This window comes from Periophthalmus magnuspinnatus, chromosome 9 (genome assembly GCF_009829125.3).
Source record: "Periophthalmus magnuspinnatus isolate fPerMag1 chromosome 9, fPerMag1.2.pri, whole genome shotgun sequence".
Classification (NCBI taxonomy): Eukaryota; Metazoa; Chordata; class Actinopteri; order Gobiiformes; family Gobiidae; genus Periophthalmus; species Periophthalmus magnuspinnatus.
The window spans coordinates 8539783-8558021 of record NC_047134.1 but is presented as its reverse complement, the minus strand read 5'-3'; the positions used below and the strand labels follow the sequence as shown (position 1 = coordinate 8558021).

Genomic DNA, 18239 nt, shown 5'->3' with positions numbered 1-18239 from the left:
TAAATATCATAGAATTTTTATTTATTATTGCTTTTGTCAGATTCAAGTTATTTCTGTGATGATTGTGAGTTTTTCTTTCATTAACCGAAGGGTACCAACAATTTTGTTGACGTGTGTAGTGGTTTCATTTTCACTTGGGGTTGTATTTAGAGTGATTTGTGCATGTTTGAGTAATCTTTAATCGCTTATTCTCAAAACACCATATTGCCGATCAACCCCCATTTTCACCGTCACCGGTACATGCCCAGTGTGATGTACTTACTTACTTTGTTCTCCAGTGTAATTTTCTTAAATGGTGATACACATATGATTTGACAGTGTCACATAGACATTTTGGTACAAATGAAAAAAAAATCCACTGTGGACATGGATATGCTTAATGCCATACTGTGGAACATAAGATAAGATATGCCTTTATTAGTCCCACAGTGGGGAAACATTCCAGGCAATGCAATAACATCTCCATGGAGATCAGGTGACTGACCCTCCACCAGTACTGGTTACACACTGTACCTTTACTTCTATAGGTAAAAAGCATAGAGAGACTTTAAAAGCTACCAGACTGCGCGAATCGCTCCGTCTTGGTAACTTGGCTGAGTGTGTTCCCGTCGGCGGACTTCTCCAGCTTCCTGATGACCACCTCCCCTGTCCCCGCCCCCCCCCTGGATGCAGTCTTCTGGTCTTTCTGCTGGCGGAGCTCCTGCAGGCGGCTCTCCCTCTCCTTGTCCCTTTGGTCTACAGAGGAGCACAGGAGCAGAGCAGTGTGAGATGAGGCTGGGGCAGTGGAAAAACAGACCTCCCCGCAGATGCATGGATGGAAGGAGACATCCAGGAATCCCCTTTGGCATTCTTTCCACATTAAGGCTCTAAACACGTAGGGTTCATGTGGGCCTGGTCCTGGGAAACACCTCTAAGCATATTTTTTCTCAGAAGCATGACCCTAACCTTAGCCTGGCTATCATGTCAACCTAAGGGAGACTTGACTTGTTCAGTGTATTTTGGATAATATTCTTGGGTTATCAAAAGTATACTAAAACTAGTATCGAAACTAGGTAATCATTTGAGCAAGTATCGATACTGAAAAAAAAACAAAAAACTAAACTGGATAAAATTTGACCTTTCCTGAACAGTCTCATCTTGCGTTTTATCAAAACTGGTGTAAAATTTAGTATCGTTACTACTACGACTACGACTACTACTACTTTTCAGACCAAGTACTTAGTACCAAGTACCTAGCTATCTATTTATCCATCTTTCTGTGAGTTGAAAGTGCTAACCTCATCACCTGGCTGGCACTATCCCTCATCCTAACTGAATCTAAGTGACTCTGATCAGGTTTGAGTCCTCACATTACTTGGTAAACATACACGCACACAGACATGAACATGAGTGGGAGGGGTCAGTGCAGCACACCACACCACACACTGCAGTGACAGAAGCATCTCTAGTTTTTCGAACAAAATGAAAATACACCAAAATGATGTAATGTTATAATATGATGTAATATAATATGAAGAACAAAACATTAAATAACAGTTAATATAGTACGAAGAACAAAACATGAAATAATACATAAACTTTGGTATTTTCAAATTACACAAAAATTAGACAAACTAAATTATATCTGAAGGAACAGAGCAAGAAACACAAATTCATATTGTCAAAATAAAGCTTTTGTAGTGGGAATCAAAACCTTTACGAAAAATAAGAGTAGTGTTACTTTAATAAAAATGTTACTCAAGTAGGAGTAAAAGTATGCCGTTAGAAAAGTACTCTGAAAACTACAATTTCTTTAAAAAGTTACTCAAGTGTAACTGAGTATAGTCGTCACAAGGTAAGTGAGGAATAACTTTGGACCACTGCGAACCTTTTCAAATTAACTATTTTGTTATTTTCCCATGTTTTTAACAGGGTAAAAATCAGGTACAGCTCCTTTAAAACAGCATATGATATATTTGGGACGTGTTTGCTATGACATTGTTGTGTTGATGTTATGTCAAAACCCCATATGTGAACTCCATAGGTTACACAACTGTCCCAGCACAAAACCCCCTAAATGTCCATGTGGAGGGAATAATCATGCATGATTAACAGTATGGAAAAACATCTTAGATCATGCCATTCAAACGCACAGCACACAGCTTCCTACCCTTCTCCTCCTGAGTGCAGCCCAGCATGGCTTCTACAGGGTCATATAGGCTTTATTATATACGCACATGTGTTATGAGATTATTATGGGCTGTCATCATTGTTACCTCTCTTTCTCTTCCTCAGGTCCCTCATGGCAGCACGGATCAGCTTTCTCTCCTCAAAATCTTTGGACTCATCCAGCTGGAGAAAGCAGAAATTCACTTTAATATGAGTTATTTTGCTAATTAGTGCACCTAGAGCTCTGACTGAAAAAAACTAATGAAGATAAAAATATTCAGTTGCTTGTTCTTGGCAAAAAACTAAATCTAAAAACGTTCTATTTAAAATGCTTTATAACGTTTAAATGTACAGAAAAAATACTGTTCCACACTATTTCACAAACTATTTCATCATATAACTTGCAAATAATTTAGAACTGTATGCAGTGTGCATTCTTACAATTTAAAAAAGGTACTACAATCACAACTGAACCTGTGTTGCCAGTGCCTTAGCCTGCGAATAGAAGGCATATACAAGTTTTCTGTATATGGACAGGCCATGCCTCAAGTGAAAGTTCAAAACCTCCACAATTCACTCATTGAGCTGCTGTAGTACACTGGTACTGATTAATGATTGGCTGCAATTGCTGGGGTTTAGGTGGTGACAGTTTGGATCAGAGAAGCAATGAAAATGGCAGCCCAAATGAGAGACTCAGGTGAGGCTTAAGCTGTGTCTGAATGTCCACCCTGGGTCTGTAACTCCTCACTCACTGCATAGTGAATGTGAATGGCCTGTCCATACGTACTGAGAGGAAAGACGGACACTTGTATTTGTAGACTTAATATGTAGCTTAAGGCAACCAAGCCCTGGGCCCTTAACATATGACCACTCGTTTAAGTGAATGGGCTGAGTAGTACCATGCGACCACACCAATCTCTAACCTAATTATTATAAAGTGTAACTTAATCCAAATCGAGATAGCTTTAAGATAGCCCTATCTGACTATTTTAATAGATTTATGAAGGCAACCCAGGTTCATTTTGCAATACCTGTTTTAAACCAGGAGGAGCTCAGATAAAAGTAAGAGTCTGACCATTTTGTCAAGCAGCTCCTCGTCCTCGATGGCGGCCAGTGTCTCGGGGGTCACTTTGCCTGGGCGCTCCTCTGGTTTGGCTGTGGACATGGCTGTGGGCGTGGCAGGAGGCAGGGCACTGGAGCCATTGGGGATGTCTGAAGCGGGACATCCCACCTGTACCGAGGAAGAGGCTGAGAACACAGGCTCTGAGGCCATGATCGGCTCGGTCCCAATCTGCAATAGAGAAATACAGACAGTTATTCACAAATGCTGCAGGGTTATTAAATAAGCTAAACATGAACAATGTATAGGTCATCATTATAGTTCTTCAAACGTGTGTTTAATAGTTTAGTTTAAGTTAAGTTTACAAAATGACAAAATATACAGTAAAAAAAAATAAAAAAATAAAAAAATAAAAAAAAAAACATTAAAGAGGGGTTATTACACTTCTATGGGGTATTAACTGCCAACACACAGCATATTTAGATCACCATGCTATCTTTTACTGTTTTGGAAATGCTACATTTGCCGAAACAATGTATTAACATGTTTGATAAGTTTCACTTTCGGGTTTTTTTTTTCACTTTGAGTTCCCCCTCCCTCCACTAAGTCACTCCCCCTTCAGAGTGCTGTCACAACGCAATTACTGTGCTTACTGCTAATGAAACTACTGCACATTACATCAAGATCGTGAAGTTGCGATGTATTGTTTTGTATCATGCTTTTGTAGGTTTATGGAAAATTGTAGGCTTGTGGGCTGAGCATTGTACAGAATTTTACAGCTAGCCATGAGGAGCCTTTAAATGGCCCCAGGAGATCACCAACTTACTCATCATGCATGGATAACTTATAAAACCTCTTCAGGCATGTTTTTAATGAGGGAACAACAATATAACATGGTAGAAAGCTCCAAAAAATTGATTTAAGCATACACATTTTGTAAATGGGACACCACTGAAGCAGTCCCATATAGTAGTAGTAGTAGTAGTAGTAACACCTATACTCCTCATGAGGTTATTTTGACACAGTAGTCGTAGTAGTAACAGAGTATGACCCATGTAAGGTATTTTGGCACTGTAGTAGTAGTAGTACTGGTAATAGTAGTAACATGACCCTTCAATACACCTATACTACTCCAGGAATGGATAGTACTCAGTTACGTTTACTAGAGTAACTACAGTACTTGAGTAAACGTCTTGGTTCATTTGAAATGATTTGAACGTTTGTGTTTCTTGCACTGCTCCTTCACATATGTGACCCCTGCCTGATGAGTTTATCCATCACTCAGACTCACTCAGGGTCAAGAGAGCTGTGGGGTCAGGACCGGCCCAACAAGTCCACCAGCTCTGACAGGACCACCTGGGAACAAATTCACCCATGACTAGGGATAGGACAATAAACGATAATATAATTTATCGTCATGACAAAAATCGTTCTTGGGACCTTTTATTATAATCGTGATAATTGCCAACAAAGATAATTGCCATTATATCACCTGAATGTTCCAAAAAAAAGAAATTGCTGCTTATCTGTAATATTCTCTGTTAAAGTTATAATTATTCATATCCTTAACAACTTTTAATCATTATTGTGATATAATCCAATTATTTTGGCCATAATAATCGTCACAAAAAATTACAATATCATCCCATGCCTACCCATGACCCCCAAGTCCAAGGCCCAGATCAGGCAGGGCAGTGTCAGTGGACAGGTTTCAGGTTTAACGAAGACATATTGTGCTTTTGTCTTCTATACAGTTAATGGATCATTAGGTTATAATTTGGACATTTAAAATTGCAATATTCATTCATTAATAAAAGAAACAAGTCCGCTGACTTTTGCATTAGAAAACTGTGGTCCCAGTTGTAACATAGGCAGGCCTTTAGTGGTAGGATGTGAGACAGAAGACAGCAGCACTGGCTGGCATTTTGTCTTTCAATCATTTACCAAAGTGCAAGTGCATTCATTGTGCAATGGAGGCTTGAGGAGCAGTGTCTCCTCCAGCTGCAGAATATGTTGTACTAAAATGACTATGTGACGCTGCCAAATCCTATGTGTATCACTGATTAAGAAAATAAAATTGACAGTATCGAGTGAGTGTGTACTGGTGGAGGTGAAAATGGGAGTTGATGAGCAAAATGGCATCTTAAAAATAAGAAAATAAAGCTTACTCAAACATGCACAAATCTCTCCAAATACAACTTCCGAAAGTAAATGGTGAGAGAAAACAATTATAACATGGTTAAAAGCTTGGAAAAGTCGACAATTAGGTCTGCTTTAAAAATCATTCAATATTACATGACAACTAGGCATTGGTATTTTATGTAGTAAAAGGCTGTACAGTTTGGATTTTAGCTAGAAATACCTCAGAAAACATGCATTCTCTGCACACATTAGATGCCACATTTATAAAGCATGTGTAAATGCAAAAATGTTAGGTATGTCATTTCTGAAAAAGACAACTTGTGGAAATAAGCCACCCAGCCCAAAAACTCTGCGCATCAGAGTTGAGACATTATGTGATCTTTGCGCAGAGATGAGATGTGAGCGAGTATAAGTTTGTGTTTTGTCTGGACATACACTTTTAGTAAGAATTCCACATTAAGTTTAATAAAGAACCCAGATCTGTAATTTAAAGTGCACTATATAACGTTTATGTTCTTTGGTCTTGCATTTATCCAATTGCAGATTCAATAACTGACTTGGCCTTATGCAGACACCTGCTTGTCTTCATGGAAGTAGGTACACTAATGAACATTTTAGGCAATAGCAATAACATCTCCATTGGGACAAGCAGGTGATAGACCCTCAGTTGCAGTTAACTTGCAATTTCTGTTTTAATAATAGGATTCTGTTTGTGTCCAGAAGAATTGATAAAACAAACAAAAAACACAAACAAAACTGAAATATGAACTGCCAAACTAATACAAGATTCACATTTCAGAACATGTTTGTACAGATCTAAAGTATTGTCACAATTTTGATACTAAGGACTAGACTTGATAGTCAATACTAATTCCAATAGCACTATGATAGTAAACACACTCTTTAGAGAATAGAATGTGAGTTTCAACATTAAATGCTAGTCCTTTATATTACCATGCGGTCTTATATCTGTGTAATCCCTCAGTCATCCAGGTAGATTCCATAGTGGTTGGCCTAGTGCCATTGCCTGCTTCTCTCCAAAGACATAGACAGGCCAATGACATACTGTGGAACACTCTAGGTAATAGTAATAACTCCACTATGAATACAAGCAGGTGACAAATCCTCCACCAGTAAAGCTGCATAGTGCACTTTTAAACAGAACCTGCCAACATGAACTTCAACTTTACAAAATACAAGGCAGCTCATGTCCCATGTTTGGGTATACACACTGTGAGGAGCAGTGCAGCTCGTCCCCCACGCGCACTCACAGTGTTCCCAGTGGACACAAAGTGGGCAGAGGGTGGACTGAGAGCCACTTGACCGTAGAGGAATGTTTGGGTTCAACAGCAAAGCTCCCATCCAGACAGCAGTGCAGTGTGGGGGAGAGTTACCATATTGGACACATAAGCAGCACTCAATTAAGAAAAAGCACCTTTGAATGCATATGCACTAATGCCATTTGAGTTATCCATCTAATGATATGATATAATATTCCACCATGAAGTGCTGATTGAGCAGTATGATCCCAAGTATTACTAAGTGATGTGGTTTTGGAAAGGAAAAACTTGTGTAAGATTATGGCAGAGTTATGCAATATGCGGTGTGGGGTCTTAGCGTGTCAGAGGAGCCAGCTGTCTGAGGACTGGAAAATGGATTTAAAGGAATTGTATGTAGCCTGTGCTCTTACTGGGTTAAAGAAGGTATTACAATCTATGGTTGCCAAAAATATAAAAAATACTCAATTGAGCAAGTATTGATACTAAAAATAGTCACATTCACAGGGCAAAAATGAACCTTTCCTAAATAGCTTTAGAATGATCTTGAGCTGTATCAGAACAAGCATAAGATCTCATAGACTAGTATATGCCCATGGACCACTATGGAACCTACCTGGAGGACTAAGGGATTGCACAGAGAAAGCCATGTGGTATATACATAAGAGAGTACTATGATTTAATGTTGAAAATCACATTCTATTGTTTAAATAAAGAGTGTTTTAAAATTATCATTGTAAGTTTATCAGTATAAGTTTCAGTACCCAAACCAAATTTTAACCCTGATTAAAATTATTGCCCCATTTAATTACAAAAATTGTCTTGAGGATATGGATGCTTGTTTTGTTCCTCAAGCCACAAATCATACAATAAAATAAAAGGTCTATTCTAAATTTGACAGCTGTGTACACTAGGGCTGCACAGTTTGGGAAAAATATCTACTTGCAATTGTGATTAGATTTACAATTTGTGTTTTAATGATAGGATTTTGTTCAAAGTTCACATTTTAAAATGCATCCAGGAGAATAAGAAAGACTGAAATTTTAACTAACAAACTAATAATCACATTTCAGAACATGCTTGTACAGACATAAAGTATCTCTTAGTATCAAAATCATTAAACACTAAAATTAACACTGATATACCAATACAATTAAAAACACTCTTTAGACAACAGAAAGTGATTTTCAGCATTAAGTGGTAGTACTTTATTTTATATTACCATGTGGCCTTAAATCTGTGTAATCCCTCAGTCATCCAGGTAGGTTACATAGTGGTCCATGGGCGTATACTGATTGGTCTACTGATCTATGTCTTATTCTTCTTCTGACACAGCTCAAGATCATTCTAAAGCTATTCAGGAAAGGTTCATTTCTATCCGGTGAATGTTTTGCTCAAAATGAGTATCTAGCTTTGATACTGGTTTTAGGATTGATTAGTATCAAATTTTTGATACTTTTATTTTGATTGCAATTAATCTTGTAGTCTTAACATTTACATTAAACTGTAAATCAATCGTGATATCAATTCAGATTTTTCCATAATTAAAAATCCCTAGTACCGGAATCATGGCTCAGGTATCAGATTACCACAGAGCTAAATCCATTTGACACAACTGGGACACATCACTTTGAGCTCATTATGGGATGGATATAAAAGGTAAAGCAAGAGTTCTGAAGTGGAAAAACCTCCACTCGGATTCTGAGATGTAAACACTGTATTTCACTGCAGTCCCGCTAGTGTAGACATTAGATCACAATTTTAAACCTGACCTGCTGGTGACCTTCTCAAATAGTCTACAAGCCTGAACACAGGAGCTGAGGTGAAGAGTAAATAAGGTCGTACAGAGGAGACGGTTGGCAATAGGTAGTAGCCTCTGAAACGACTGCTTAAGTCTGCTTAAGTGATGGCAGGCCATTTGAATGAGTTTAATTAATGGTGTTTATGGTACAGGTGCATATTGCAATGACAATTTTAAGGCATATTTTTTGTTAATCTTTCAAAAGGGTTTTAGATTTTGGTTAGGTTTAAAAACAGGGTTATGATTTGATTTAGTTTTTTCTCATAGATTTTTGATAACACATTATTAATTAACATAATTAAAACTATACTAATAGCCTTAATCATGAACAAAGACTTAAGTCATAATGATTTATTTATCATTTATTTATCTTTATGCTTTCTGTATAATTAGTTTACTTAAATTTCTTTAAATTTCCTGTTTTATTATTTGTCTGTTATGCATCTTTCAGTGTCATGAAATTATTATTTATAATTTTTTTTTGTATGTGTTGGTGGTCATTTTAAATTGGTTTAATAATAATCTTATGTCGACCAAAGCCATGATAACGTGCTACGTCTTCTCCCATCCCTCAGGAGCAGACCATCAAACGGAATCACAATTAGTTAGATTCATATAAACAAAATATAATCTTCTGCTAATAATGAGTACTGTCTTCAAATATCACACAAAAACACTGTAAATTAACCACAACTACTAGCAACGACATACTTAACATTCAACTTCAATATGATCTTGTATACATTGCCAAACTCTTATCAAATTGAAATCGCACTTTGGGAAAGACTGCAACCACACTGTGTTGTTATCAGAGGAAGTACCATGCTGCCTGGAACGTGTCCCGCCAGAGCCGGAACAGAAAGGGACCGACAGGGGGAGAAGGAGGGAACATGGGGAGCCGACGAAGGCTCTGCCAGTTCTGGGTGGGTAGGCTTTTTCAAATTGGACTCACAAGATGCATTATCCATAGTTGATGCACTGTTTGTTGATGAACATCCTATTTTTTTAACTTCTTGTATATCTTTTGATTCAAATTCAAAGTTCTGCGGGCCCCTGTGGAACCCCTGTAGGAGAACTCAATAGACTGTTTGTCATTTCAGGAGAAGTTTCAAATCTTAACTCAACTGGTGCCCTATTAGCATTTATCTCAAAATCCGTGTAGCATTCCAAATCAATAGGACTTAATGGACTGTCTTAAGATTCAAAGTGTTGTGGGTCCAATATTGACTCTTGGAAAGAACATTTTGGAGAGCTTAAATATTGTGAAAGATCTATGGGAGAACATTTTTCTTCTTGAGGTGAAGATTGAAACTCTTGTGGGACAAAAACAGACCCTTGAGGAACCCTTAGTGGAGAATTTAACAGATTAGAAACTTTGGATGGATCTTCTATGCTGGTCTGGAGATCTTGAAGCCCCATAACCAGACATAGGACCTCTACTTCCTTTGCCAACCTCTCCTGTTCACTCTTTAAGATCTTGCTCTCCTCTTGTAATTGGACCAAAGTTTGAGCCAGCGGGGCCACTTTAGCTGCAGCCTCGTCTAAACTTTGTTCCAACTGCTTTCCAAACTCTTTTAAGTCCATGTGAATCTCCTGGACTGCACAACAGAGTAGAGATTCAAACTTTTGCTCAGCGAGGTTCTCATCTCCTCTTGTGGTGTCCTGTATCAGAAGCTGATGGGCAACCTTCGCTGAACTAGTCACTTCCGATGTTGACGAAATTGGAGGAAAATCCAAACTGACTCCGGGCATGATCACAGTATTCCAATGCAATGTTTACAGCAGTTTTAAAGTTTTACAATATTTCTTCTCTGTTTCCTATAAAAAAATAAACAAAATGTGGTACCAGAAATCAACTGTCTAGCCCACAGAGTACATAATGCAGTCTGTCTGTCCTCTGTGGAGGGACCTTCCAAAACAACAATGAGTTTTATATCCTGGGCTAATCTCCTCTCTGTGACAGCCTCTCACGAGGGACCAATGGGGTCAGAGGAATCCGGTTGCCCTGGCAACAAAGCCTGAGCGGTTGTTCCAGGTGTCATGAGTCTGTCTATTCAACCCCAGCCAAGTCATAAGACACCACAGCCAAACATGAGGGACAGCTAAAAGCTAAACAGGAAAACATGGACTGCTGCTGGTCTAAAGTTTATCGAAGACTAGAATGACAGTTGGTTAGTTACAAAAAGGAAAATGTATTTTGATGGTCAATACCATTTTCTATTTAAAGACTCTGTACTTGAACAAAAATTGTCTTGCCACAGTACAAATATAGTATACACAAATCAAAATAAGTCTGCTGCATGCATCTAATTAGAAAGCAATTTATGGTCCAATAATCAGTAAGTGCGCTGTTAGCATGCTAGTAGTTGTTAGCTTTACTGCCACAGCAAAACTCTCTGGTGTTATGAAAAGCGCTTTTCAACTCAAAGTGAATAATTAGGTTGTACCACTGCAAACTGTTTAAAATAAACTAGTTCTGCTTTTCCAAGTTTTAAAATCAGGTGCAGCACCTTTAAGTTAGAGTCAGATCTTGTTTCTATTTTAAAGGTTCACTATTCACATGCTAGTCTCCATGGAGATGTACCTTTGCCAGGCATGTTCCACTGTATGGCATTTAATGTATCCATATCCGTGTTGCAAGTTGGGGTTCTATGAATTTGACCCAATCTTCAAGAGATGGTGTTCAACCTCAGGAGCAGTGGGGACCCAGGGACCCTTCACCAGATCTTGATCAATTTAATTTTGATGTTTGAAACTCTGTTACTCAAATCAGGCTTTAATCTGAGCTTTATTTGACCACAATCTGACCAAGAACTGACCCATCTGGAACTACTCTGGTCCCTCTCAAATAATATTACAGTCACAAGATAGCAGTTTTTCAGTTAGTCCCTCTTACCTTTTTTGTTGAAGATCAAACACCTAAACAGGACTATGAACACATGGATTGATGACAGGCTCCTAAAAATGAGTTGTTTAAAAACATTTTATATTTTTTCTTAAGCTTTTAAAAATTATCAGGCCGTGTTTGCTAATGTGTGCATTGTGTCACCATGGTAACTGCTGAACCATAAAAGTTGCACAGTGCATCTTTAAAAACAAGACAAAATCCGGACCATCCTCCATGCCTGGAGGTTTTGTCGTAAACAGAGCTCTCCCTGCGCTGACAGCTCTGTGTTTGTGGATCGAATGCTCCTCGAACAGGCCGTTTACAAAGGCATTATAAAACTGTTTAAACACTTGACACCATAGAACATCCATGTGCTGTGCTCACTCACTAACAGACCCATAAATGCATTGGTTTCTGCTGGGGTCCATCACATTCTGTGGAATCCAGCTCTGGGTGGGTTATGGGGGGGCTACAGAGACGCACCAACCCAACATGGAAATGGAAAGCAGGAAAGGCCAGTGAGATACAAGTGAGAGTGTAATTACATGAGACAAGAACAGAGATGACAGTTTATTTGATTTGAGTGTTTTCTTTTTTTCCCCAGAAACCCCCAAAGCATGATCTGCCATTAGGGATGGGACAATATTAAAATTTAGACCAAAATAATTGTGATTAACAATATTATCATGATAATTATTAAATCAAGGTTTACAGGTTTTTTTTTAAAAGTCAGTAAAACATCAATTACCGTAAATTTCAGACTATTGAGTGCAAGAAAATAAACTTTGTACATATATAAGCCACACTTAAATATAAACCACAGGTTTTCATGTTGTAACACAGAAAGATAGTAAATGATAGGTATTCAGATTAGTTCATGGTTGTAAAACCATGCACTGCTGCTAGCAAGCTGTGTAATCAACGATAGCAAAGTCGACACAAACACACATTCATACAAATATAAACTAACACAAACTACATTCAATTGTTTATTTCACATGATATGTTACTTGGATGGATTTTCGGCTCAAGTTTGGCAAAAAATGCAGGATGATTGTCTCGCAAATGCGCATGCAAGTTGTTTGTATTTGCCTTTGGAGTCGTGACCTTTTTTTGGCAGGCTCTGCAGTTTGTTGGCTCATCGCCTTGTTGGTCTTGTTTTTCAAAGCCATAATAATTTCACACACCAGACTTCACCTTCTTGAGTGGAGGATATGTCCTCAGGATCCAGGGCCACTGCCTGCATAGCCAATGATGGTGACTGGCGGTGATGAAAAACCATCCGCAATTCAGAATAGGCACAGAAGCTAACAAGTTTCAATGCTATGATAGAGGGCCCCCTTGTGGGCAAACAACAGAACTAACATCTAAATATTGTACTGAAACCGGAAACATGAGGCAGTCTGGTGCAGTAAAAGGCGATTATAATTGTGTACGATGATCATGATTATTAAAAAAAATTCCATGAACGATTAATTGCGGACCTTTTTGATTTTTTGATCGTGATTAGTGATATTATCGTATATATCGTCCCATCCATACCTGCCATTATCTTTAGTTGGCAATCATATTATGGTAAAAGCAAGGTGAGTCAAACGGATTACAAAATACAAATGTTTACCCCATCAAGGCTACATAGGTATGGGCAGAAATGAAGGGAAGGTTCAAATGTACTCTATGGGAGTCCCCTTACTTTTTCCACTATGGACGAAAGCATTAGACTTCATGCAGAGCTGTGACCATTAAGGAGGTCCCTGGGCATTTTTAGGTAGGGAGCTGTTGCTGAACTCAGACTGAAGAGACTTTAAAGCAATAAAAACATGATTAATGACTGAGATGGTAGTTTTACCTCTGCCATGTCTTCATGGAGCATTATGAGTGAAAATGAAACTTGAAACAAATCACATAGCCAACCAAGCTGAATGCGCTAACTTGCTTAAGCATATTAACCAGCCATGTGTTCTGGCACAGGATTCTGGACTTTGCACAAGCCTCAAACGTGAATAATATGGTGAAAAAACACTGCCTTTAGTAGTCTATCAGAGGGCTACAACGTCACCTACTATCTCTGTCACTGTGAGTGTAATGCTCTGAAGCTGCTGTACTGTGGAGGACTTAAAAACATTTCACGACATTATAACAAATAATTAGTTTTTTCCACTGGACCACTGGAGGTGAATGCGTCCTTAATTATTTATTAAGGCATAGTCTGAACTGTGCTAATAAACTAATAAAGGGGGTGATCTGATTTCTTTCCTTTATTTCAAATATATAAATGCACAAAAATCTTGTCATTAAAATATCAAATTTGTATATACAAAAATGTCACTAAATGAAAATAATATACACGTGTTCAAAAGGGCATATGAAGAAGTAAAATTGATGTGATCCTACCGCCATTCTCTTACAACTACATGATTATTCAAACGGGCAGCCATGTTCTTTACAATACAAAACAATACAGTATAATACAACAGATTGATTATCACATGTCAGTAACTATTTGAATAGAATATTTTTTATAATTTTGTAACAAAGACTGGTGTCTAGTTACATGGCTATGACTCCTCTTTTTTTAGTTTTTCCATTTCTATTAAAAAAAATAATATATATATATATATCCCTCCAGACCAAAATCCACATCCGGATCATTGTTACTGCAAGTTCCCGATATCAGAATTATATTAAATGGTTGTCTAAATTGTTTCAGAAGTTGCATGGGTTCCTGCTGTTAAAATGTATAATACATTTTTTCTTTCTGCTTTGAATGAGTTCTTGTATAGTTCCTCAGAGTAATACTGGCATTCGCTAATACAGTTCTGAAAATAGTGATTTTCTGGGTCAATGTCCTTTTCATTGCCCATGTTTGTCATTTGATATGCTGTACACATGTTTAGGTCCAGAGGATCCAGGACGTCCCTACATGCATGTCATGATTGCGACAGTACATGTGGTATATCAACCATCATGGATGATGTAGGCCTAAAGGTTCAACATAATCATATAGCATAATAGCTAAGTGAGATTGCATTACCAGTTTGTCATAACACAGATAGGCAATGACTTCCCTCATTCTCGTCACTTTAATTTCTGGCAGTAACTCCCTTACTTTCCTCCGACCTCTGTGTAGTCCTTTAAAAGGAACCAAAAACTTCATTAATGAGCATTGGTGCATTGTCCTCATGCTGCAGCAGTTTAACCACTATGAGCCTCAGTCTTTGGCTTCTGGGTTGATCGGTGTGGGGTGCCCTCTCCACCTCCACTGGGTGGCTGCAGCTATAAAATCTCAGTCAGAACATTCCTGACCTGTTCCTCCTTCTAGATCCAGGATTCTCCAAGAAACTTGGGTATTGCATTAATCTCAAGATTGTTCCTGCTGGACTGCCTTTCCAGGTCTATTTGGCACTGCATGCCGTCAAATATTCATCTTTGTAGGCTGACTTTCACTTCTTTCAAGGCCTTTGTTATCATATTAAGTCTGGTATTAATTGTTCCCACAAAGATCTTGACAAAACTTTAGAAACTTCACTTGTACTGTGAACGTGTCCTTCCGTTGTTGCATCAGACTGTGATTGAGTGGAATACACTCTTCCATCTTCTCTGCTTTTGATAGTTTGGGATTCATTTTGGATTTGCTTGATGTGCACCCTAATCATTGCATAACCTCAGGTGTCCACAAGTACGGTTGAATGTGTGCTTAAATGACTTAAAAGCAATTACACATTAAATCCATCACGCCTTGTGCTCACACAGTGAGCATTAGGTTTGTGAAGTTTTGTGTTTTGTATATTTATGGAAAATTACCATGCGGTACATGGGTGAGGTAGGCTTGTTGGCTAAACCTTCTGAAAAGAATAATATCTAAAACTACTTCAGGCTTGTTTTTAATGAGGTATAGTGAATTTTGCATAAAATTAAAAGATCATATTGGGTGGATATCGGTATCAGATCAGTGTCAAAAATTGCAAACATGATTTTTCTTCTTCTTTTTTTTTTTTTTTAATGGCATAGGATTGGAGGGCTACATAAGTAGGTACCATGTTACCTGCCAAAGTTGCCCAGGCAGTGTCTTCTTAAGGTCAAATGCCTTATCTGAGCAAGCCTGTGTTCAGAGTCAGACGTACTGCACTGGGACATGTGCCTGGGCTGTTTAGATTAGAATATAGAAGGAGCCTACACAATGAGGGCTTTATTTTGAATGGCTATGTTCATTTATGTTTACCTCATTAAATCTCACTCACACTTGAGGGATTGAGGGGCTTTCCACTGTTTCTGTGTGCTCTATATGTCCATCAGCTGACTCCGCTGCTCTCCCTCGCTCTTTCACGCTTTCTCTCCACCTCTGTTTCTCTGCATTAGCGCGTTTTATAGGGAGGTTTAGACGACCACCAAAGAGCCCAAAACCACTTGAGAGAAAGGAGGAGGAGAACAAGAAGGAGGAGGAGGAGGAAGAGGAGGAGAAGGGAAATTGAGCATGGTATAGTATAGTATCATCCACCATGGAGATGATATGATAGCTTTGTTCCATCCAGCGGGTCCCGTATTTCTGATAATCTAAGGCCCAGCATATTTTATAGGCTATAGTAATAATAGCCTTCATATTTTTCTTCTATAAAAAAGTTATTAAATGTATTGAACTTGCATTTGTTCAAGAGAGTTTTACCAGACCTATTCTGCAGAAATTGACTTTTCAGAGCTGTTTCCCGTCTCATTTACACCCTCGAATTTGGAGTGATTCATGCAAGTTTGAGCAATATTTAATTGCTTATTTTCAAGTTGCCATATTGCCAAATCAACTCCCATTTGTGATTTTCGCACAACTGAAAAAAAAAACAACAAAAAAAACAATCTGCTGCTTACTGTAGAATAAGCCAAAAGAACTCTCTCTGATCTGAATGGTCACTACCTAAACCCCAGCACCTGCAGTCAATCATGAATCAGTGCTAGTGCAGCCTCTGCAGCTCAGTGAGTGAATTCTGGAGCTTCTGAGCTTTCACACGAGGCCTGTACGTATACTGAGAATGAGGAAAAACTAGTATGTGTCCTCTATCATCAGGTTAAGGCTCTGGCAACCCAGGCTCGGTTGAGATTGTAGTACCTTTTTTTAGGGTTTTACAGTAAGAGTACAGGCTGCATACAGTTCTATACAATCACTTCAAAATTTTTCTATCTATAGAAATACCTACCTGTTCTGAACTGTAGTGTAAAAGTAAAAGTAGCCATTGTCACATTTTCTTAGTAAAAAGAACTTTGTTCCTTTTGTCCCACCTCAGTCCAGCAAACAGCCAATAAATCTATTATCTACTTTGGGTGTCCAGGTAAGCCAGTTTTATTCCAGTTTTCTCCAAATAACCAAATACATGCAGAGTTGGCTCCAACATTGACTGCATTTGAAACAACTAAACAGCCCTGGTGTCAACATAAGCCTAAGTGCACTTATCCTGCCCAGGACAACCATTATCCTCATTTAAATGACCCATATTAGGCCATTTTCTGATCTATGCTATAATGTTGTTTCCTCATTAAAAACATACCTGGAGTTGTGTTTTGTTTCATTCATGTAAATCCTGCATATTTAGGTGGTTCTTCTCTCAAACAGAAAACACTCCTTGTGATGTCATGCTGTAATGCAGGAAGTGCTCCATTGTGTTTTAAAGTCCACACACCTTCACTTGAATCATTATGATGATTTCAGGCCAGGAATTGCCAAGCATAATCATCACAACATACACAAAAGGTAAAAAGAGCTGTTCACTTAAAAACTACCACTACAAGACATCACAAGATGGAACAGAGCATTTTGAGCTTTGGAGATGTGTGAATGTGAGAATGAAACAAAACACCAGGTATGTTTTTTAATAACATGACTTAAATTATAAGATGTTTTAAACCTCACAAAAGTCAAGCTCAAGTTGTGAAGAGGCGAGTCGTTTTTTTAAAGGTATATTTTAGCCATAACAACACTTGATCTGGCATTTATTCAGTGACAATAATACAATAATGTAGGATATTCCAAGCAAAGCAATAACACCTCCATAGAGACAAACAGGTAGTGGACCCTACCAGACAATCAATTAAGAAAACTGAAACCCAGAACAAAATACAAAATTCAAACTACGGCCCAAAACAAGATTTATATTCAAGACAAGTATAACATTAGGGCTGTAGTGGACTGTGTTTTGATAAGTTGACTAAACAGGGCTTTTCTATCATCTGACCATGTATCTGCTTACAGAAAAGAACTAGATTAGATTACTAGATTACTTATTCTCCGACCTATGTTGTAATGTTGTTTCCTCATCATAAACAGACCTGGAGTTACGTTTTGCTTCATTCACACACATTTACCACACAAACCCTGCAGATTTAGACTGAGTACTTCTCTCAAACAGAAAACACTCCTTGTAATGTCATATGGTATTTCAGTCCAATCTACGGTAAATTCATATGGTAATTTCAGTCCAATCTCTACAAATGTAGCTGTTAACTTGAAAACTACCGTTTCATGACATCATAGGTTGGAACAGAGCATTTTGAGCTTTGGAAAATAAGACAGACTAATTATAAAGAAATAGTCAAACGTGTGAATGAAACAAAACTACTCCAGGAATGTTTTTGATGAGAAAACATTACAACATATCTTAAATCTCACAAGAGTCAATTTTGTGTAATATAGGACCTTTAAAATCACGCTTCGCAAAAAGTCTCTAACTCACTCCATGCCTTCTCCTCTCTTAAAATCACAATAAAATTATTAGTTGACTAAGACTCCACTGACGAATGAATCCAATTACTCAACTAAACTACTAAAAGCATACAGCTCTAGATGACCGAATTACATATTTTACATTTTCATCAAGTAATACATTTACCTGCATGCTCTTCAAATGTCAAACCAAGTCATCTCTTAGTCCACAGACAGCA

General features: G+C 38.1%; 1 protein-coding gene across 3 annotated transcripts in view; it reads right to left on the bottom strand.

Annotated features, from left to right (window-relative positions):
• Positions 1–18239, bottom strand: part of smtnb (smoothelin b) — a 153891-nt gene that overhangs the window by 9718 nt on the left and 125934 nt on the right. For 2 of the 3 annotated variants that reach the window (XM_055224059.1, XM_055224060.1), the window contains exons 11-13: positions 3224–3439; positions 2256–2331; positions 559–735 (exon numbers count right to left, since the gene is read on the bottom strand). In XM_055224059.1, the coding sequence (XP_055080034.1) occupies positions 559–735; positions 2256–2331; positions 3224–3439 (469 nt within the window). Of the gene's footprint in view, positions 1–558; positions 736–2149; positions 2183–2255; positions 2332–3223; positions 3440–18239 lie in introns of all 3 variants that reach the window. The other variant, XM_055224058.1, reaches the window with a different exon arrangement.